Genomic DNA, 24,325 nt, shown 5'->3' with positions numbered 1-24,325 from the left:
TAAAGAAGCAGGATGTCTTTTATAAGGTTTCTGCCTGCAGAGCTTCGCTTCACGTGGACCTCGCTGACCCTAAAGCAGCAGATATTCTGCATTCAGTAAAAATATCACTGAGTTAGATCTGCAAAAATATAATGCGCATCATCATCATGTTAAATCATTTGCATACCAGAACATTTCATTGAGTCACAGCTCTCCAGCGCTGGCTGACAGACTGGCCACAAGCGATTACAGCCACAGTAGCAACATGTCAGAACGGTCGAGCGTCTATATTCGGGTTGCGCGAGTACGTACGCTGGTGACAGTTTTTATTTGTGGCAGCAAAAATTCCAAGTGTGGCTGCAGCCAAATGAACACACTGCTTGGACGAGCTGCTGCTGAACAGTTCGGGTCTGTCTGTAGTCATTCATCCAAAGCCGAGGCATAGTTTCCACTACATCTCATCAGGAGCCTCGTGGATGTTTTTCTATTGATCGTCTCTGTAACATCTTTGTTTCGATCTCTGTGAGAGACTCGCATTTGTAAATCCCAACTAAAATCTGCACAGATGCAGTAAATCGTGGTATTTCTGCCTTAGCTCCAAGGTGTAAATGTAGAAATCCTTCTAGGCTGCTCATCCGTTTGTGGAGCATTGAAGGACGCCTATAGTCGTGTTCTACAGTGAAAGACTTTACACTTATTTAGAGATGTACTCAAGACTGAGAATAATGCTTAATTACCCACATGCTGCCAATGTTTAGGATCGTGTTATTCACCTTTCTAGTCTCTAGTTATGAACCCACAGCAAAAATAAACAGGTTTAAGTTGAATATTTTCATTGATGCTACATAGAAATATTGACTCAACTTCAAACTTGCTTTGGTTTCAGAAAGCTTGGGTTTGGCTCGTTGGAAAAAATGACCCAAATCTTCTATTTTGCAGTGTTTGGTGACCTAAAAGCCAAAAGATACCAGGGAACCTCTGATTGGCCTTTTAGCAAAACAAACTTTCAATATTCCACTAGCTTACTTGGCTATCCTTTGGGATAGTCTGTTAGCTCATATATTTTTCCAACATGGTGAAAGTGCAGTGATTTCAACGCTGGTATTCTGCTGTACACCAAACGCAGGATGTCTTTGTCTGCTTGGAAATATGAAAATCTTTAAGCATTTAATGGTATTAAAGGTTTGGGCTGTAGATGAAGCATCTCCTTTGTGTTTTCACTGATTTATTGTGATCCCTTAATGATGTGCTTCCTGATGTTGGCCTCCACTGCATTCAGTCTACTGCACAGCCATCAGTCCTGCAGCTGCAGTCACATGACACACATCATGATGCGAGCTGCCTGTCTAATGTCCTGTAGTGTCTCCTATAGGAAGGGGGAGAGTTGATGTCTCATGACTTTCACAACAGCTGCATCACCGCAGAGACGGTCGAGATCAGGTCCATAAGTATCATCCCAGTGCCATGATGTAATATGGCTGTTCTGTGAGGTCAAGCGAGGCACGCAGTGCTACAGTCCTTCTTTACCTCAAACAGCATTCTGTACCATAAAACACCTCCCAGTGCCTGTTTACTGCCATCCTGTGGCAGGAAGCAGGTTTGATGGCGCTTGACTGGGATCTATTGGAATCTGTAACTTCTGTCATTTTAATGGGTGTGTCCTCGTCCTATTAACAAAAACTGAAGCTTTTTACTTGCAGTTCACCCTCAGCCACACCTACTGCTGCACATTTTAACATGGGAGTCTCCCTTTTTGAGAACTGTAGTTCCTTTAATGGCCACTTTACATGTCGCTCTATACACTCGTTCTTGTGTAACCATATTCTTATTTACTTTGACATGATGCATCCAAAAACAACAACTTTCTGACCTCAGGCAAACTCAACCAAATGCTCTTCTTGGTTCACTTTTCCTCCACGCTGAGCCGTGTTTGAGTTGCCGTTGCATCGCTGCGCCTAGCAGATGTGTTTCTTCAGCACAAGTAAACTCAAGTGGTGTTGCGTAAACAGCGCCATATGCCCGTGAGTGCTGCATATCGCTTCCTGTGGCAGTCCATTTGCTGACTCATAGAGAAACTGAGACTGTCTGTCAAGAGAGGAAGCAGCACAAAATTGCTCCACTTCAAACCTTCATATCCTGCTGGACCAGAGGCTGATTTTAACTGCTTTCGTGCCCTTCAGCCTTCGATATTTCAGCAGCTGAGCTGGATAGTAAATGTGTTTGTTTCGGTGAACAGCTTGTTTGCTCTTTTTTTATCATTTTGAATGTGGTTTAAGAGGTTTTTATTGACAACATTTCACAGCCTGGCCGTCCCAACATATCTGCTTTGTGAAGAATAGAAAATAATATTTTGAAATTTGATCTGAAGGAGAAATGAGCTGATAAAAGCTTTAGGATTGAATTTTTCCCGCGCTTCCCGTACTCGACCTCATCTCGGTTTTCATTGTTCTTGACAATGACAATAAATAAATAAATACTAAATACTTCCTGCTGTTATTGTAAAGTTTTTGCTCATTGGTTGTAAGAAGCGATTTTATTGGTCAGATTTCATTGTTTAGCAAAACGAGGAGGCAGAAAAACCTGTTTCACAGCACCTCTGGAAAAAGGGAAGCACAGTTTTGATCTCTTTTCCTTTTTTTGGGTTTGATGGGGGTTTTTGAAGATCACAGCGTGGGGGCAGCGCCTCCATCAGTCCAATTGAACTCCCATTGTGAGCTGACATAAAGCTGAAGGCCTGGCGGATGGAAGCGGGAAGATAAACATTTGACTGTGATGTGAAGCAGCGGGGTCAGCCGTGTTGACTGAGGTGGTCCTGAACTACGACTAGATGGGAATAGATGTGATTTTATTGCCGCTGAGGTCACAGAATTAGTTTATAATGAAAATACAGATCATCTGAATGTTGTTTTCTGTCAACTGTTGCTGAGGTTTAGTTGAGAAAAGATCAGAAGCTGTGACATTTTATCTAATCCAGCAACTGGATCAGTTCATTACCTCTTTTTTTCACACTATTAAACAACCGTAAACACTGTCAGCTTTGTTTGCTGCAAGTTACCATGAAAACCAAACAGAGCTTTCACTACAACAGTGAAACGTAATAATCAAAGGCCTGTCTTCAGTCCATAAGTGTAGCTGTAGCCAAGCGTGATAAACTTTGCGACTGCCCTGAAGTATCTGCAGCTGTAGTCTCTGTCAGTCACGCCTGTCGGCTTTCTTCTGGAGCACGAGTTAAGTGAGAGATCCTGTGAATCCCCCCTCAGCTTCCACTGCAAACACTTCACAGCAGCTTCTTTATCAGACTGACGGCTCTCATCTCACCACAGCCGGTGGAGATATGACAGGGAGAGAGGGAATGCTCCTAGCTGAGGCTCTACACTGACACATAATGGCTCCGTGAAGAGTGCCAGACCTGTTTTTACTTTTTTTAAAACTGTGTTTGTTAGCAGGACTGCTGAACGAGTTGTATTCACATTTGCATTAAATTGTTCCTGCCGTGGAGCTCTGACCAGGAAGTGATTAAATGTGCCCCGATTTATTTATTTTCATGTGCTGTGGCACAAACACACACGTGCACACCTGCCATGTATCATCTACACCTACGTGCACGTGACACAGAGCTGTAAAAGAGCAGCAGTCATGCAGCAGGACGTGTTCCCGGTGTGTATTCGTGGTTTGTGACTCGTGTGCAGCACACAGCAGTTGTAATGCTGCCTCTGGATATCGAACTATTACAGTGCGTCTCTCCTACGTCTCTGCTGTGGATTTCATGCATCACATTTTGTGTGTTTGTGCTTCAAGGTGTGTGTGTGTGTAAGTGTGTGTCTGCAGGCGTGTCTGAGTGAAATGATGATGTGATGAAGTTTTTATTAATTATTCTTCTGTGTGCAAAGAACAACAATAATCCCATGTTGTTTTTTTATTGGCAGGTGTTACATTAAGAGTTAAAATAAAAAATAAACGTATATGCAACAATAAAATTAAAAAAATGCAGTGAACGTAAACAATCGTCAATTTAAAACAAACAAAAGTAGTTAATGTGAAAAATAATGTCAAAGTGAAACAAAAACACTTGGCAGCTGATGACAAACTTAGCGTTTACTTTATTAGTTTCTATCTGAACAGAAGGGTCGGGCCGTGCAGCTGAGACCACCAGCTGTCACCGCTAAGAGAAGAAAAAGCTGCACGACTCGGTGAGGGAGAGGCTGAGAGAAATTATTTTATTTTAAGGCAAATTATGTTATTCATGTGTTATTCATGGAAAGCCGACCTACAGACAAAATACCTGTGAACTATACTGTGCTGGAGCACAGAAACGTCAAAAGCACAGATTTTTACCTGATTGGCTCTTTTAGGGCCGCATCAGCTCACCTGCCATGTTTGCTCCATCGATTTACGATCTGTGAAGTGTGTGTAATAGATGGTTCTACAAAAGGACCCCTGGGCCTCACCTTACTCATCATTTAGATTCAGGTAGCATCTCTAGATTCCTTATAATGTAATTTAGAGACTCTGCAACATTAGAGAGAAACTAGGAATCAGGTGATCGGCTATGAGCAGCACAGGGCGACAGTGGTGAGGAAGAACTCCTTATTAACAGGAAGAACCAGATTCTTCATCAGTTAGAAGATGATGGGAAAGAGGAGGGAATCCATCACACTTTCAAACACAATGTATCAAATGAACGTTGTATTTCCAACACTTTCTGCAACAACAGTAACGGCTCGTTTGCACCCCCCGCTTCCCCAGCTCTAAGGCTGCAGTTTGGCATCCAGCAGCTCTTTGATTCAGGCTAATGTATTTAATATAACACACATTCTTTGCCAAGAGTTGAACTGAGAGACATTAAGAAAGTGATTCAATCCAATAACCACTGAGGGATCCTGAGCTCTCAGGATTTATGAAGAGGAATGTCGAGTTAAATCCCCTCGCTGCGCCTCTCTCCCTCGATAAAAGGCTTAGACAGGTAATTGTGTGCTGGCGCTGACTCTCACCACCCCGCTCCTCCTCTTGGATGCCCACCAGCTTCAGTTTTAGCAGCTCACTCTTTCACTTAGCTGCTCCCCTGAAATGAAGGCTGGTTTAAAGACGTCCTGATAGCTGCGATTCATTATTTAGCAAATACATACAAGTGAAGTTTTGGTCTGGACGTCAGATCTGTGATTAATGTCGTCATCTTCAGTGTCCTCCAGAGCTTCCTTGTCTGGGAGGTGGATGGGAGGGTGGAGGTCTTTATATTGGGCTCATCTGTCAGGTTGTAGCCTCTCCTCCTCCTCATAACCTCTTCAGAGTTTTCTCCCTTCTTGTTTTTCTCCCTCTACCATCACCCGTGATGCCACCCGTTCAAGTCTTTTGCCCTTTTAAACCTTTTGTTCTGTTTTGTCCCTTTTTTACCCCCATTTTCCTTCCTTTCTTCCCCTCTTTCACTCCTCCTCTCGCTTTTTCCTCACTCTTCCCCCTGCATCCACCTCTCCCTGTCTATGCTGGCTGATTTCTCCCTGCCGGTGGCTGTAATTTGCTCAGAGACGGATGGGTCGGCTCAGCAATCATCCTCCTCCCTGCTGTTTTTGATGGATCTCCCGGCTCAGCCGTTGGAGTCATTCTTCGAGCCGCTCGGCTTTAGCTACCCCCTCTGTGTCAGACTGATGGAGCGGGCGGCTGGGAGACAGCAGCTTCTGTTTCTTGAATGCGTTTTTTAAAACCCAAATGTCGCCGGATGCGCTCTTATAAGCTTGACCTCACTGGTGCTGAGTAGGATCCCCGCTGGCCTTTGCTGAAAATGTTGAAATGCTGGACCCTGCTGAGTCGCCATCTTGGACTTCCTGTGGATTTTCAAGAGGTCGCTTTGTGTTCCCTCATCTTGATGGTGGTCTGTTGGGCTCGGATCAGGAGGTCACGTAGATCATTTGAGTGTCGTGGAGAGAAGATGATTTATTTAAGAGCCTTTATTCCTGCTGGAAGCCTGCTTTTTAGAACCCGTCTGCAGATTGTTATGAAGCTCCGATTCGGTCATTTGCTGCTCAGAAGACAAGAAGTCTGCAAGAACTGGCATTAATTAGCTTTAAGTTTTATTCTTCATGTAAATTTGTAAGGTTTTTTTTTTTTTTTAATAGATGTTGAACAGGTTTTCTATCATTCAACAGCCACTTACTGTTTTGTGGTTTTTATTTGACTAATTTAATGGTTTGCTTTCTCAAGAACTCAACCTTTTAACTAATTCAGGTCTTAAACGGGTCACAGGTGCCAAAACGCATTTTCTCAAACGGTACGGCCTCAAAGATGCGATGAAGAGCTTGGACATCCAGAGGGAGCTCGTTGTAGAGCAGGGGTGTCAAACATAAGGCCCAGGGGCCAGACTGCCAGACACTCCGTAAATTTCACAGCATTTCTTACTGATAGGTAATAGATGAAAGAGGTAAAGACATGGCTGTTCATACTATAATTATCAAAAGCAGAGGTTCTCTCTAATCTTACACATTTATTTCTTACAATTTAAACCCAAAGACTCGAGGGTTGAATGTGTAGGTAAACTTCTTTACGCTGACAGAGGAATTTACTGTTCCAGCCCATTTTAAGATCAAAGTGAGCTGTATGCGGTCCACCATGGAAAACGAGCTTGGCATGGCTGGAGAAGATCCCGGGGAAAGGATCCAGCTGAGATGATCCAGGCATCTGATTGGATGGGAGGAGACTCTGAGCTGGACCCACAACAACATTTTGCTGGGAACAAAGCACATTTGGATTACCTGCTTGGCTTCCTTGACCTAAGTCTGGAAAAGTAGAAGATGCTTTGGGAAGCATGGCTGTCAGTGATGTATTGTTGACCCCACAGACACACTAAAGTCTACCTTTACCAGTCAAAGAGTGCTTGATGTTTTTCTAGTGCATCCTTTACTGCTTTTTAACATTTAACATCATCAGGAATCTGTTCCAACACACCTTGAGAAGCCGTTATCTTTTAATAAAGGATTATAAAACAGTCCTTCGTGGTCTGGCCCAACTGTGACCTCAGTCACCAACACGCAGACATTCATGAAGTAATACTCACTTTAAAGTATTTAAACCTGAAACCTGTAGCTTTAAATAAAACTGCAGTATTTTTTGTCCCCTCTGTTCTGTTTTGGGGGTTAATATTCACTGTGCTTAAAGCAAAATAATCCATTTGTCGTTTTGTAAGACTTGTACCTTCCCGCCTCAGCGTTTGCAGAGAGCTCAAGTTCCCCGTGACGCCTCCTTCCTCTTCACCATCTAGGAAACGTGAACCCTCAGATTTCATCTGACTCCGTTTCCATTTCCTTCTTTTGTCTCCTCTACATAAATATTTAAATGAGAAACACTGAGCTTCCACCGCCTCCGCAACAAATCCACTATCTGTAGTTGGATCATAATTCACTTTCGAACATAACAAATTTATCACAAGGCGCCGACTGTTCCTGTGGCTGCTGGTTAAATGTTTATAAGGCAGTGCCACGGGGAAGGTGAGAGCGCTCAAGGCGATACCATCGCAAATCTCTCTACTGTATAAATAAGGGAAGTGTTGGTGAATATCCTTGGTTTCAGGGAAAAACTTTAACTTGTAGATTTATTATGCAAATTAAGACTCAACGAATTCTGCACGTGCTTTAAGATGTGTTAACTAATACAACACGAAGCACGGAGGGAAGCGTTTTAATTGTCAACTCTAGATGAGGTTGAGATGTTGTGTGATTGTTAAAGTGTATAAAGGTAAGCGTAATTCTCCAAAGCAGAAGTATTTGCTCTATATTATCTTACAGACACTGTGGGTGAGGGGGTGAGGGGGGGGAGTAATTAGCAGAGAGGGTATTTGCATAATTCATAAACAAATGCAATAAACTAAAATTAGTAGAGGTTATTATAGCTTCAACGTTGAGATTGAAATAAACTGTAATGTAAATTAATATTTGAAGATTCAAAAAAGAAGTGTAAACGACCAGATAATGAAGTTGTTGTACAGACACCTGAACGTAACTTTACCCTCATCACAGTTTGTGGAGGAAAAAAATTATTTGTTGATTCAAACAAAGAAAGTCTCGGTTAGTTCATGTTGGATCAATTAAACGTATTTTTAGATTAAATGATATAAACATTTAGAGATTAAATAATTAGGGCCTTGTAGTCTACATTGTGATGGGTGAGTTTTTAGCTTTTCACAGATTGTCCAAAAATAGGATTAAAAGAAAAAGATGAGTATATGAGATGATGCCGACTCCCTGACTGGTTTTGAATGTGAAGATAATTTTAACCAAACAACTCACAGGCTGCGTGGGAGCAAACCTTTTGGAGTAATGTCACAGCTATAGCATGCTAGTTAGCTTAGCTTAGTCTGTGATAGCTTTGGTATCGTTTGGATGATACTGGCAGCATGTTTTTTTTGGTCTCAGTTAAGTCCGTTGCCTCCGAAACTCTGGCTGAAAGATCAGATCTGATGTCACTGATCGCACCAAATGGAACAAATATATTATATTTGCAAAGACAGCGAGTTAAATCCAACAGACTGACTCGTTAAATGAGAAACAAACTGGACTAAACAGGCTGTTTTATGAGTCCTCCTGGCATCCTGCGTCTGCACATCGAGGAAAGGTCGCAGTAATATTGAGCACCACAGGAGAGTTTATTACTCTGCTTATGAGTCCAAACTCCCTCGACCTGTATTGCTCGACTCCCTTTTATAATGTCCCAAAATGAATGTTGTCCTTTCGCTCTGAGGTCTAAATGCCCCGGCTCATGTAACCCTAACAGCTCACTCTGTATTTTCTTTTTTTCCTGAAAGCTTTAAGAAGTTTAAGGTGTTTCACCCCATCGTTCATGTCAGAAACTCATTATAAAATATCTTCCTAAATAACAGCACATCCTAACTCTTTCATCCTGCCCATTGTTGGGAATAAAATGAAGAGTAGTCCTTATCTTACTCGAGCCAGAGACGAATCGGAGAAAAATCCACATATTACAGAAGTTTAGCCTCCACAGTTTCATTTCGCAGTGGCCACGTTTATGATGTGAAAGGTAGCAGTGCATGCAGGGAAAATAAATCTGATAATCTGATCAGTGTTTTGGTCCCAGCGTTTCACAAACTAAGGTTGAACTAACAAAATAGGCAGAAGTCTTACAGCTGAACATCTGAGCTCTCCGACTGTGCTTTAATATAAACAGCATTTCTGCAAAGGAACGGGTGCAGCGAGCTCACCTTCTGCTGATAAATAAGAGACCTTGAGAAGTTGTGTGTCCGGCGGTCAGATAATCCTGCTGACAGACCGCCGAAACCCGGCCACAACTCCGAGCCACAGACTGAGGGGGAAAAACAGATTTTTAAGCAGCATAAATTTAGATATCCGTCTGGCTGGGACAGCTCCAGAGCGACAGGGAGGCTGTAAATTTATGGGCCATCATCTGTTTTTGTGCATGTGTCCTTCAAGGTTCAAAAGCAGGATGTGGTAATGCAAGTCAATGAGCCCACCAGCCATTCACAGGAAGGGTTTTCAAAACAAGCAAACACTCGGGCCATTTGCAAAATGCATAAATATCAGGATATTTATGGGTATGAGCAGCAGACATTCATGTATAAATAATGTGTAACTGTTAATGTAACAAACAGGCTCACAGCTGCAGATCTGATGAGACACTTTTTAGGTGTGAAGTAAATATTGGAGTCATGATGTGTCAGATTTCCATATTTCCTTCGTCTTCCTGACTGACAGTGAGCCTGTTGGAGATGGATGTACAAAGTGGGTCCTTTTTTCTTTCCAGGTGAAATAAAAACGACATATTTGAATATGTTGGGCACATCGTATACAAACAGTTTGCTTTTAATTCTTGAACATGCATTCACAGATTTGCATATTTCACCAACAGGTGCAATGGACAGATTCATATATCTGCTAATTGGTACTAACAGACTTGAATACAGCAATTTCACTCACCAAAACTGGAGCACAGACAGATTTTTATCAGCTAATTCCAACAGTATAAGTGTAGCAGAGAGAGTCGGGTTCAGTGTCGTGAATTAGTGGAGGTGAAATCTGCAGCTGCTTGTGTCGGGCCACCTATCAAGTCAACTAAGTCAGTAACTTTAAATGGATGAGTTCTTAAAAAGGGAGAAATTGACTCTACAAGCCCATCTTATTCATTTTCTTTACTGCTTTATCCATTAGAGGGTTGTTGGAGAGGTGGGACTTGCAGAGCCTACGTCGTACCAGCATTTATGCTCCTGTCTGCTTTGTTGTTCAATTTCACCACCAAAACACTAGTTGGCAGAGTTTCTGTCTTTGATTTGCTCCATTCTCTTCTGATCTCTTTGAAAAATGGTAACAGAAGAAGAAGCAGCAGTAAACGACAGCACTAAACGGTATAGCAGGGCGATGTGGCCAAAAATAATTATCACGATATATATTTGAAAATTTGCGATAACGATATAACTCACAATATAACTGATTGCGAGACAAAATACAACTCCACAACTTTACAAGCGCAAAAAAACCCATTCCATTTATTTTCACTTAAACAAGCAGCTGTTTTTTTTTTATTTTTTATGTGCACTAAAGCTGTATAAAAATGTAACAGTGCCAATGCAAATTCCTTGCTGACAGTTTAACCAAAAGGCATTTCCAGTAGAAATGGGCTGACGTATCCTGAGCATAACCATGTATAATATCCACTAAAGTTATAAAGAGGTGCTTTGCAACATTAAACTGCAGTGTGGCAAATAAAAAAGTGAAATACGTATTTTTCGGACCATAAGGTGCACGGGGTATTAAGGCACATTAAGCGAAACAAAGCAGTCAGATAAATCAAACTATTCAACTCATTCTTCTTGCTTCTTCCACTTCTGTACCATTGATTTGTTAATGCTGTATTCTATCACAGCTGCTCTGTTCCCATGTTGTTGCAGTATATTAATCACTAACCTGGTATTGTGGATGGATTATCTCAGTTGTTCTCCTGACTGAAGTTTGGTCCGTTTACAGCATCCTGCCATAGGATTGCATTTGTCCCTGACCACCAGGAACCTTCACGTTAACTTTTATCGAGTGGAAAAGTGTTAGCTTAAATCCTGCAGCTTCACGGTTTATGTTATGCTAACATAGCTGTGTCGCTAGCGATCACGTAGCACATCATTATATACCAGCTAGCCCAACTTCAGTAACCCTACAAACGTCACTGCTGTTTAGTTTCCTGTCTTCATTTATGTTGGAAGTGATAGCAGAGCTGTACATTTGAATTTTTTCAGAAATCTCAGTCAGAACATGCTACATCATGCTTAGGTAACTAGCGAAACTAGCGAGCTAACTTCCGCTAACTTCCTGCTAACTTTTAACTCCATTAAATGTAATAAATTCTTTTTTTCATGGATGCCTGGATGTTAAACTTCATAGTTACACCTGGTAAAGCAGCAATGCTGATTGTTTTATTAAAGATGAAAGAATTTAGACAGCTTTTAACTCTCAGTGATGCTGCAGTGTTCGTTTGACTTTGGGACCTGAAAGGGACGGAGTATAGGACCCAGATTACTCCCAGATTTACGAGCACCTTAGTCCGACAAATACGGTAATAACGACGGCTCGCTTGCATGTTCTACAAAAAAAAGTGCTTTGATGGGTATCTGACGGACAAACACCAAACCAGTTCCACATCACTGAAGTGGCACCATTTTTACAAACCAATTCTGGTTCATCCGTTTCACTGAACGATCCGCTTTCTCCCTTCTCATTCTCCGTTACCGCCATGCTTTTTCGGCCATGTGCACATGCGCGTTTTACACATATTATCGCGATATTTCTTTTTCTTATCGTTGCCTAACATTGTACCGGTATTTCCGTGAACGGTATAATATAGCCCAGCCCTGCTAAACGGATCCATCGCAGTCGCTGCAGACTGGGTCGAAGAAACATGTTGTTACATTTCTAACGAGTAAACATCAGGTTATGGCGTAGGGTTTCAGAAGGGCTTGCAGATGATTTGAGTTCAGTGTGAGCACGAAGCACGAAAACACCCTGGACATGCTTCCAGCTGTTCTGTGATATTTCAGCCAAACCATGCTGGGTTTTTATGGCACACGGACATCATCTCAGTTACGTCCATTAGATTAACTTAACATCACGTCCTGGATGTCCTTCAGTGGCTTTAATGCTCCCTTCATGTCTTTCTAAAAGATGTAGGGGACCATGCTTGTGCATCAGATCAGTGTCAGAGCTGATGAAGATGGATCTGTATCAGCTTTATATCTTCATATAAATACCTGCGTCCTCGTCTGTAGTCCTTCAGTGAGAGGATTATGTTTCCTGTCTGATAACATCGCCCTGCTTTCCCTTGAAAATTTTAACAATAACACGCTCAGCCACCCGCTGCTCTCCTTCAGGCCGCTCTCACAGCTCATTTAAATCCAGCTTCTATCATCACAGACTCAACTTTATTAATTTTTCTTATCTCCAAGGACGGCGTCTCAGCAGCCAGACGGGCCCGCGCACACTCATCTGCGACCCCAAAAACGCGAGGCGAACAAGGGCGCAGCGAGGAGGATGCTGTCGGGCGCCTGATTGACAGTGTGTAGAGAGAGAGGGAGGGAGAACATGGCTTTCATCTGCTTGTCAAAGGGCAGGGAATTAATCAGCAGGGGTGAGGGCACTCTTTAATCTTGTAGATTACGTGCCTTGCAGACGGTTTAGGTGTAGATTAAAGGACGGGCCGATGCCAGAGGTGAGAGTTGCGTTGGTGGGAGGTGTGTTTGTTTTTACTTACGGCTGAAGAAAAGATGGAAGTAGTAGATGGAGCAGCAGCGTCATGCTTAAGAGGTCTTGAGGTGTATGTTTTCATGGAGCTGTAGGGTCTGAAGAACATAATTCTACCTCTGTATACGCCACTGGAAGTATAGGGTAACATATCTGATGAAAGAAAACTAAACCTGATGTGTTTACTGGCTTTAAATATGGATGAAAATGAGGAGGAAATACAACCGCCCTCTTATGTAGGTTGATTGGTGATGTAATCATTTATACAGCTGGGGAAAACATCCATCCGTGAGTGTAGAGTGGTGCTGAGTGTCATCATTTATTTTTTTTAGCCTTGAAATAAAATAGCAACAGACAGAAGGCCATGTATCAATACCTCAACTCAAAGGCAACATATTCTGCTCTACAGTTGCTTTGCATGAATCACTGTTCAAAATAATCCCTCTTTATGTGCAGCATCTCACCTGTTTCTGTAACTCTTTTTGATTGGCAGCCCATTAACCTGCAGATGGGTGGGGCTTCCTTACCTTACGTGACCTTTTCAGGATATCTACACTCTGTGACATCATGCACATCCAAGAGTAGAAAAAAACGTGTGAAACAGAGTGGTTAGCCTGAAAAGTGCGTCATTAATTAAAACTTTGTCCATGTTTAAAATGAGCATCAATGAGTTGAAGATGACGTGTGTCGCAGGAAATAAGCAAAACCAGAACAAGTAGTCTTTAAACCTTTGAAGTAACAGTTTGAGTTACCAAAACTGATTGATTGCACTAAAAAGCCCATTCGAGAGGTCGAGTGGAATCGAATTAGCTGATCTGAAGCTTCTCCAATAACAGTCAGCAATAGCTACTTCAGCTGGTATCCACCCCTAACTCTGAATTATATGCAACTTTAAGCATAAATGAAATGTAAACAATTTAAAGCGCCCCTCTCGTAGTTGTTATGAACTGGAAGCTCTCCACAGAGAACTACAATCATGCTTTGTTGCAGGCCTAAACATTTATTGTGTAAACTTGCCTGTGGGGACTGACTCGTTTTTGGAGAGATCCTACAGAGGCCATTAGAGGAGGTTCAATTCTTGGCTTCATTTTTCATCCCTGGAGGTTCCTGGTTGGTTCTGCTGCTTTCAGTTTGCATTTTTTTGGATTTCTGGTCCACAGGTGTTCATGTATCCAGACACAGGGCTGGTTTTGGAGCTGTATGTTTACTCATGTCTATACCAACCAAACTGGCACATTCCCAGGACTTTTCCCAAAAGGCTTTTCCACATTGTGTGATTTCTACTGGGAATCTTTTCCATTTAAATGCCTCAGCTTGCCAAAAACTACTTGTAGCCCGTGTCCTGACAGCCCGGTCCATTCTTCTAGATCATTCCTTTTAATCTGTTTTAGTTTCCATTTATTTAGTTATTTGAACAGCTCTTGGTCATCGTGCTTCTTCCAGCCCTGATCCTTCCAGACCCTTTCTTCTCTGTTTTGTTTTGGAGATATAAATATAGGCTGACTGTAAACTGCCACTCACGAGGACAGGATGTGTTACCAACAAGGATGTAAGGGAGCTCATTTACATGCATTTTTTTCATAGTGTATAACCATTATTAAAAATGTGTTTACATTTTCATGAATAGAGCATATAATTCGTTTTTGTGTCCAGCTTGTGGAACCTTTCTTCTCTGGTTTTTTACCTTTTAAGTCTTGTGACGTCCTGTCATGTGATTAAAAGGAACCACAAAGCTTTTATTTGTGGTTCTCAGGTTAATGTTCCTCTCATTTCTCACTGAGCTCCTGCTCTGAGATGATGTCAGAGACACTTTGAGGCTCTTCTGTTGCCAGGTTTTGTCCCCGTCTCTGTGTTGGATTACGTTTTCCAGTGAGCGCAGAGGCCGGTAACCCGAGACCCTGTAGACAGACCTACATTAGGCCCGGCAGGGTGTCGTCTTCTCTGCCAGAACGTGGGGTAATCCCAGGTGATTGTAGACTCGCAGCTCCAGCTCGAAGCCCAGTGGTTGAGCATGTTGTCCATCACAGATGTGATGCTGATCCTGTACCAGGGAAAAAGCATGAAAAGGTGAAGCTGGAACGTTTTCTTGGTGTCACTGGTGAGGCGGACACAGAATCTACTTTTTGAGCAGACAGTCTCATTTTGGAGGATTTACTCCAAGAAGAGAAGCCCATGCCTGCCCACTGAGGCTGTGGGATCTGTTTGGACCACAGTTGGGATAAATTGAAGTTTTCTGCAATTATGCCGTCATTTTGTGGTAACGTGAGGAGGGGTATCCTGAGGAGATACAGGCAGGTGCCTCGAACCGAGGCTGACGGAGCCTTCAGCTACAACCGCTCCTCAAACAGACGAGGCCTCGTGAGCTCCGGTAGGTCAAACTCGACCCCACGTTTGTTTTTTTTCTATTTAACCAACATTTCAAACTCTTCTGTTTAAAAAGTTTAATGATCATTAAACTTTTCTGAAGTAAAGAAAAATAAAGTACTAAACTAGATGAGAAGGACAAACGCGACGCTTCAGTTCAGTATAAAATTTTAATCACAGTCTGGTTGGTTTCTCATTAAAATGAGACACAGATATGAGACTCAATGTGACAAACGAGCAGAAAATCTCAGAGCAACAGTTTCAGAAATCTGAGTTTATCGTGCTTACCTCTGCAGCTCTGTGATCCTCCTGCTTTAGCTTCTTATTTTCACTTCACATAAAAATGCAAACCATAATATTTGATTAATCAAACACGTGCAGCTCTGTGCTGAGCTGGATATCAACCAAGAAAAATGATGTTAGTACTCAGGTGTTGCTCGGGGGCAAAGCAACTGTCTGATGACAAATCTCTACCCAACATGCAACTGTGATTAAAGCACGTGCTACAAGCTATTTAGACCCACTGCAGACAGAAGTGGATTCAGACGTTTAGTGGCGATTCATGCTTCGCTGCATGACTCCAGCGGTTTGTCAGGACGTGTTAACCAACGTCCGTCCGCCTTTGTGTTCGTCGCTGCAGGATGATGGATTCCATCCTCTGTAATGGCCTCTCCTCAGCCCGCTCACTTTGTTGTGCGTGTTTGTAATTTATTTGTGTGTTTGAACGACCACCACGGTCTCTCCGTCTGAAGCCCGCAGCAGTCGCGCAGCCTTCTCTGCAGCGCAATGCTTGAATTGATGCATCGCCTCTATTATGGCGCTGAAGTCACGATGCTCGAAACCAGAATTAGTTTTAATGTAATTTAAAGCTGCTGTCGTTCATTTTCTGCTGTTGGTGCCTCCATACAGACGAGCTGAGCGGGGCTGAAGGCGGTCCAGGAAACGCAGTGAGATGGTAAACTGATCAAAAAAGGATCACAGCTCAAAATACAAGGCGAAGAGGACCGAATGTTAAAGGAAGCATTAGAGCTGTCAAGAGACAGACGGCTTGGCAAAGAGGAAGCTGAGCACCGGAGCCCGGGTGCACTCGATTAGTCCAAAATTTGACCTCTGCCCCCTTTTCCTTGACCTCAGTGTAGTCAGGAGGTAGAGGAATACCGATGGTGCTCAGAGAATCTGACTGACGATACTTCACTCAGTTAGGAACCTTCCTCAGTGAAACTGACTTTTTAAATACACCCCTGAAGGTCTCTGAGGGCGGAGCTAGCGGGATTATATGATAACTGCACATGTGCCTTGAGCCTCTCTTTAAACTAGTCCTTTAAAGGTGGATGCATTTTCACCCTGAGCTGCTGCGGACGCTGGAATGAGAGGCGAGTTAACGAGGATGGAAACAGAAAGCTGTCACACCACCTCCCCCCTCTGCAGCGCCGTGTTTGGCCCGATCCATCTGCTGTCCCTGAACGCCTCGCGCAGGAGGAGCCGCGGCCTCCCAGGTGTTTCCACTTCATCCTCAACGTCTGCAAACACACAAACACACACGCTGTGTCTCTGCAAGAGCCCAGCATGTGCGCGTTTACATTCATGCGTCTTCACCTTTTCAAGTGTGAAGGCTGTAAATAAGCCGTGTATAAGATGACTGCAGCGAGAAGCACAAACGCGATGTTTAATCTGAAGAAGCTTCTGATTTTACTCATTCTAGAGGCCCAACTGTTGATGTGCAACACTGTGATGGACATGAAAGTCGTGTCAGCTGACGGTCACAATAACGAGGCCAAAACTTTGGTTAAGACATGAAAACGAAGATTTAAGTCAGAATTAGCAAAGCAGGGACGTGCACACGCTCATGGCTGTGAACAACGTGACTTTGTCAGAGTCTCTGTGTCGCGCTTACAGGTGTAGAGCGTCGGAGCTGAATTCCATTAAAGCCGACGAGTTGCACTAACAGACGGCCGCTCCCCCCGCCGCCCTAATGTGGCAGGCAATTGTAGGATCTGTAATGAATGCTTTAAAGTGGCGGCAGGTTGTTGATACAAGCCTTAATGAAGTTGGTAATCTGCAGGTTCCCCCGAGGACTGCTCTCTGGAGGTGTTGCAGTCACCTTCCATCTTATGAAGGGTGTCAGCAGCAGGGGCTCCTGGGAAATGATGTCCCAGGCCTGATCCCTGAAGTTAGTGTTCTGAGTCTGAGGAGGGAAGCGGAGGAATATGGAGAAAGTAGCATTTCTGCTTTTGTTTCCCATAATCTGCCTTTAAATGTTGGTATTCAGTGTAACAACTGAAAATAAAATTTAAAAAAATTAAATAAAATAAAAAAATGTTGGTATTTAGTCAATAAATGGATTAGAAACATCTTGGCAAAGTGTTATCCTGATGACACACCCACACCGCCACATCTGTCTCGCCGTCAGTCTGTGGAAACTTCTCCTTTTCAGGTTTTATCCATCCATCCATCCATTCGCTTCCGCTTATCCTTTTCAGGGTCACGGGGGGCGCTGGAGCCTATCCCAGCTGTCATAGGGCGAGAGGCGGGGTACATCCTGGACAGGTTGCCAGTCTGTCACAGGGCCAACACACAGGGACAGACAACCATTCGCACTCACATTCACTCGCACATTCACACCTAGTGGCAATTTGGATTATCCAATTAACCTATCCCCACAAGCTGCATGTCTTTGGACGTTGGGAGGAAGCCGGAGTACCCGGAGAGAACCCACGCAAACACGGGGAGAACATGCAAACTCCACACAGAAAGGCCCCGGCCTGATGGTGGAATTTGCCACCGTGCTGCCCCCCCCCCTTTTTTTTTTTTCTTTCAGGTTTTATAGCACAGAAAATTAAAATTAAGGCAAAGTGTGAGAATGTGTTTTATTTACCTGTTTCTGGGAAAATGTTCCAACATCAGCAGCGTGAGGAGGCGTTGGTGCAGATGTTTTTGGAGCTGGATCTTCTGATGGTTGTGAGCCAGCTGCCCGCTCAAAGCATCGAGCTTGATTGATTTTTAAGAAATATCAATAAATGACGCCCGGCTTCATAAACTGTTTAAACGTTTCTTTGCAGCTGATGGATTTAAATTTAATTCTGGGAAGTGTTATTTGGTGTTTTGGACGATCATGTTTGGAGGATTTCTCTCCTTTCTTCTGATTCTCTGCATTTGGATTCAGCTTGAGCCAAATTTACATGCTGTTAATTCCTTAATTGATTTTTGGTGGTTTCCAATAGTTTTTCAAATTTAGTCTGAAGTAAAAAAAACAACAACAACTACTCCTGCTTAGTCTCTCAGAATTAAGGTCAAGGTCTAAATTGTTATATTTGTATTATTTTAACACAATGTTACAGAACTGCTAAACATTTTTACTGCTTCCATAAACACCTTGCATTTATTAAACCTTTACAAATGCAGTGCTGTGTGAAACTCTTAAGCCAGCACTTCTGTGGTGAAAAAGCACCAATGTCCAAATCAGAACTCTGGAGCCTCAAAGTTTGGGGAACTGCTGCTCTCAACCATTTGATCATTTCCAGGAAGGAAACAAAGCATAAAGAATGAGTGGTGGCTCGAGTGTGCACAGTGCTGTTGTCCTTCTCATTTCAGATGTTTAGAGTTGCTTCCCCTCGTACTAATGTTTTGCCTCATTGATCGACTGTCAGGGCAGCGCGGCGCTGCCGTGACCCCTCGGCTGTGGTCTGCTGCTCCTCTGAATGCAGAAACGCTGACATTTCACTGATGACACTTTGCACTGACGGTCGAGTTCATCAGTCAGGAAGAGCGTTCACAACTCTGTGTGCACGTGAAGTTTGAGGCCTGTCGGGACAGAAAGATGATAATGTTTCATGTTGCGTTAGGAGAATTACTGGATAATGTTAGGAAAGGACAAATTCTCACCTTGGATTTAACTGCTTAGAAAGAAATGGCCATAAAGTACGCAGTAGTTGAACACTGCATGAACTCGCCTGAGTCAGATGCCCCTCGTGAGGACTTCTTCGCCGCCGATCCTAGACTCTGATGACTCATCACTTTCGTATTGACTCCCGGCCTGCTGCTTGTAATGCTAATTCATGTTGGTCAATACGAGGTGACCTATCAGAGCCAGCTCCTGACTCCAGAGTAAGTTTGGATTGTCTCAGGCGCTCGTCCATGAGTCACAGGAGGAAACGTGAATGTGTTTTACAGTCAGGTTCCATCGATCCAATTGAAAGCTCCACATTTCGTCCTCAGCTACTCTGACTTAAAAGGGTTACAAGCTCCATTTCTTGCCCCCAGTTTTCTGTTGTCTGTGAGGCATGAAGACAGCTGCTAATTACAGAAAGTTGGAGGTCAGGCTTCACTGATGGCCATTTCTGTCTTCGTTGCAGGAGTTTGCGGCTGCTGTGGGCCGCTGAGGCCGAGGTACAAACGCCTGGTGGACAACATCTTCCCTGAGGACCCCAAAGTAAGTACCTGCAAACACATTACATGTTTGTTGTCTCCCCTATAGGACATTTAATCTAATCAAATACACAAAGACTGGACCCAGGTGTGACGTGACCTCCGCTGCATAAAATCTACCATTAATGTGAAAATGTTTTACATCCAGATTAGTAAAGTATCAGATTTTTACCTTAACACAGCTGAAACAGCGCTCCTAAAGACCTTTACTAACACTAGTTTGTGCATTCATGTGTGAGGCCACGTGTCAGATTTGTTCTACTGATCCTTTATCTGTTGCTCTGGGGAAGCTGCGAGGGTTTCCCAACATCCTCCGCTGTGTTTTTATGGACTGAGAAGTTTGTGTCCTGCTGGCATTTGATCAGAAATGCTGTGGTACAAAAGACAAAGGAAGCAGAAAACCTTCAGACTGAGTCTGTTAGACAGAAGTCTGTAGCTTCCACAGTGTGTTAGCGCTGCGTCTGCTGCCCGGGTCTTATCACACCTTTGGGATTGCTGTGGAGACCCGGCGACACGCCCACCGACGAGCTTCATCGACACAACACGGAGATAATTGGTCGACCGCAGAGCCACGCATGAACGCTTCAGACTTTGATAATTCTGCCAGTTAAATGTGACGTGGCTTTGATAACCAGACCACCACAAGTTGTTCTCACCTGTTTGGTTCTTTGACGCGTGTTAATTAAAACGCCACATGTGTGTGTGGTTGGTCCGGTGCTCAGGGGAGGGATTTACATTTTTTTTCGCGTCCTCCCCACACGTCTTCTCAAGGACCTTTTTGTTTAAGCAAACATGTGCAGTGGGAAATCAAAATGCCTGAACGATCGAGACCTCGGCCAATTAATTATCTCTCACTGAGCGCCCGAGGGGTTGAAAGCACTCGGGGAACAGCCGGTCTCAAATTAACTCCCCCCTCTGGCCAGTCAGTACATACAGTATGTATACGTGTTGACTACAGTACAGCATTGAAGTCCTGAGGTTGAGCACTCTGATAGAGAAGAATCTGAATCCCTACACCGGAACGAGCTCTCGTTAGTTTTAACGAGGCAGAAATGGACCCTGAGTGAAGAGAGGGCCGTGAATACGCTGCAGTAATTGGACTTCAGTATGAATAATTTCTGATAATGTGCAGTTTCAGTCTCTATAATGTTTCTGAGCACTGATCTGTGGTGCTCATTCGTTTGCATCCATGTCAGGGAAGCCAAATTAAACACACTCACAGTCCACTGGTTTTAATGTCAGTGCCACAAAATGAAGTTTAGGAAGTTAAAAGAAGGATTCAGATGACTTTGATCAACTGAAAGAGTCTGACTGGAACTTTGACAGATTGATTTTTGCCGTTCGATGAACCTGCTGATAAGTGTTCGTTTTTTGTTCTGACAATGAGAAATTGAGATCATGGGTACGAGAGCTGGAAATGAGCTTCCTGTGAGTCTGGGTCCAGCTTTAGAGATGCAGGGTGAGGAGCTCAGAGCGGAGAACGTGCTGGAGAGATGATGTCTCCTGGCTGGCTTCTGAACGCCTCGGTCCTGCAAGAGCTGGAGGAGACAGCTGGGAATACCAGATACATGTTCAAGTTTTTAAATTCTTCATCTTTACATCTGATAGAATTCAATCCAACCTTTTTGATCGCCACATCGAGTCCAAGAGTTTTTAGTATTGTAAGAATATTCTTATTACTTTATTATAGTACCGCAGAAAATCTGTATCATCGATGAGCGATGGCTGCAAATAGCAATGAATATTTGGCTTCATCACATCGTGTGTAAAATAACACTGAAAAGCAAAATAGAATCAAAGTGATGTCGTCGAGTTTCGTGTTTCGTCCGATCAGCAAAATTCAAACATATTCAGCACAGAGTGCTGTGATGTCTTAAAAGGCACTGAGTTTATTTTCAATCATACGGGAAGATTGTGATGTGTTTTTAGTTAAAACTGCACTGATTTATAATTTGTGTTACGGCTCTGCTTTGGTATCGCCCTGCTTCATGTGCACGCATGAAAGCCAAGTGGACAGGACAGCATCAGTGACAACAGATAAACTCTTTTAAAAGAAGACGTGGGTTGCAAAGTGGCTTGCAGAGGCAGTAGTGGCTGTATGCAGGCTGAAGCAGCTTATATTTTAAGTGGACAGGTTCTTATGTAACTCTTTTCTACTCTGCTTGAGCACTCAAAGCATTTTATACAACACGTATCCTTCACCCAGTTTCACATATTTGCACAAGCACTTTTTTCTACGTCTAAATGTTTTTCGAACGTTCACGCTCTGAACGCTGCTGGAGTAACTCTGGGTTCAGGAAGCCTGCTCTACATGCGATGCTCTATATGACAAAGTGCATCATCTGATCCGTCAGTGCGTCAGTGTTGACAGAAGATAGTTTTAGCAGGCTTTGTTTAAATCCTCTGAATCCTGACTGCGTTGTTGTTTCCAGGATGGCCTCAGTAAGTCGGACATGGAGAAGCTCACCTTCTACGCCGTGTCGGCTCCAGAGAAACTGGACAGGATTGGAGCTTACCTGGCCGAGAAGCTGAGCAGAGACGTGGTGCGACACCGCTACGGGTGAGTGGTGTTTGACTTGTTAAGTCCCAAGCACCAGATAAATGTGTTTTATCCCAGAAAACCCTTCATCACCTCAAACAGCAAATGCTGTTAGCTTCAATTCATGATGCAGATTCAGTGAGATAGCAGGAGGAGAATAAGCTGCACAGTTCCTGTGAAACAGTGAGCTGCAAATGAATTTGCCAAAAAAATACTGGAAATCTGGAAATGACAAGAGAAAAAATTCTGAGGGAAAAATACCTGAGAATGTAGTGCGACGTAGCAAAGACACGTAAGGATGCTGAAAAACAGGATGAAAGCAGTCGCAGTCAGCCCGAGGTTCAGAAATACTAGGTGACATTTAAAAACAGAAAGTGAAGGAGACTGTCCAGCCACCTGTCATTAAAACTCATCAGAAGAAGTGCAGTGACATTAAAAGTCTCGTCCACTCCCATTTCTGCTCTGGAAAGTAATTAAAATGAGCTGAGAGACGGAACAAAGAACCTCCCTGAAGTATTTCTGAAAGAAGACTGTCAGCACTGAATCGATACAACCATTATAATGTCAGACTTTCTGTCTGAATGGGCTCTGATGTTGTTTCCCTGAGGATGACGGTCAGAGAGTAGACGCGTCTACCTTCTGCACGGCATCCACGCACCCTTACCGGACCGCTCATCACCCAGCAAGGCGACATGTTTGCATGCTCGGGTCTGTAACGTCAGCCTTCTCCTTCCAGGTGGAGCTGCTGTAAAGTTACATCATGCAATAATGTGCTCAGTGCACAGACACTTTCAACCCGACAGTGACCCACTCTTTTTGTGTATTTTGATCGAAACACATCTGCTGCACCGTCCTCTGTTCAGAACCAATCTCTCGTCTCCACCCTTTGCTGCTTCTGTTTTTAAATAGAGAAGAGCCTCAAAAAACTGTTCAGTTAGCACATTAGGAGGTAGTGGGTTAGGCAAGGTCTGGGTGTCTCTGCTTAGACCTCTCCCCCTATGACATACATCCGGAGTAGTGTTTCTGTAAACTTGCAGGTGTTGAAAAGCTCCTGTGTCATGAGTGTAAAGCTTATTGCTGTGTGCAGGAATGTGGTGATAGCCATGGAGGCTCTGGACCAGCTGCTGATGGCGTGTCACTCTCAGAGCATCAAACCCTTCGTGGAGAGTTTCCTGCACATGGTGGCCAAGCTGCTGGAGTCTAGAGAGCCAGACCTGCAGGTGCTGGGAACCAACTCGGTAAGACGAAAACACAGAAACACACACTCGAAGCCTTTTTTCTAGATGAAGGGAAAGGAGGAGAGCATGCAGAAATGTGTTGATAAAGACACTGTGAACTGTAACCTTAGTGAAGCCAATTGGTACAGCAGGTAATCCAGACTAATCTGTGGATTATGTAAAAGATGAATAAATGAATGCTTTACAGCATCGGAAACCAAAACATCGTTTCTCAGAGAACTTTGCTTCCACTTGCACTTTCTTTCACTCTTTTAAAAAAACGCCTCCCAGGTGTTGTGCTCTGTCCACATTCCACAAATGGTCTTACAAAGAAGAAGCGTTAGCATGTCAGGTGACGCACAGCCTGTTTTGCATAGATAGGACAGTTGGTGTGCCTTCATCATGCATGCCAGCAGCATTTGAAGCTGCCGACGCTGCAGATGTTGGCTGGACAGAACTTCCCTTCACACGCTGTAAACTGCGTGCAATAAAAAGCTTCTGCTCTTCTCACTTTGAGCTTGATTATACTTTTAATCTCAGGCGGATACTCTCTTAGCAGCAACCAGGATTTTATTGTTGACTCTGCTTTATTCATACTTCGTATGTTTCCCATCACAGACTAACCCACAATCCTCCAGATTAAAGCCACAACAACGTTTTTGACACACACAAAAAAATAAGGTCATAAATCAAAGCAGGTCAAATACGTCAGTGGTTGATGTCGGCACTTTAATAGCTCATTTCACTTCTCCTCTCACAGAGGAAATTGTCGTGTAACACATCCCGTGAAAGACTCTAATTATTATTAGCTTCTAAGCCGCCAGCAAATGTCAGCCCCGTTTCTCCTTCTGTTTCTTCTGAAGGTGAACCCGAAGTTTTTCCTTCATGCCGCCTCCTGTTCTGAGCCTGTCTGTCTCCATTGTTGGGGCTTCATCCGAGCAGGAAACCGAGCCCAAGGTTTAGATGTGAAAGCCTTTGCATTATTTATGTGTGGTATTTAGACTGACAGAAGAGAAGAGCAGTTAGCTGAATCGGGGGGCTGGAAGGTGCTCGCCCTCTTT

The 24,325-nt window shown here is 43.5% G+C and overlaps 1 protein-coding gene across 4 annotated transcripts in view; it reads left to right on the top strand.

Annotated features, from left to right (window-relative positions):
* efr3a (EFR3 homolog A (S. cerevisiae)) overlaps positions 1–24,325 on the top strand; it is a 117,931-nt gene that overhangs the window by 17,987 nt on the left and 75,619 nt on the right. For all 4 annotated transcript variants that reach the window (XM_085439766.1, XM_085439765.1, XM_085439764.1 and 1 more), the window contains 3 exons: positions 19,436–19,512; positions 21,941–22,068; positions 23,135–23,285. In XM_085439766.1, the coding sequence (XP_085295892.1) occupies positions 19,436–19,512; positions 21,941–22,068; positions 23,135–23,285 (356 nt within the window). The remainder of the gene's footprint in view (positions 1–19,435; positions 19,513–21,940; positions 22,069–23,134; positions 23,286–24,325) is intronic.

Source organism: Copadichromis virginalis, linkage group LG18, assembly GCF_057382275.1.
Source record: "Copadichromis virginalis isolate Kocher_CV1m ecotype Utaka linkage group LG18, C_Virginalis_male_GT1.1, whole genome shotgun sequence".
NCBI lineage: Eukaryota > Metazoa > Chordata > Actinopteri > Cichliformes > Cichlidae > Copadichromis > Copadichromis virginalis.
This window is presented reverse-complemented; position numbering and strand designations above follow the sequence as displayed.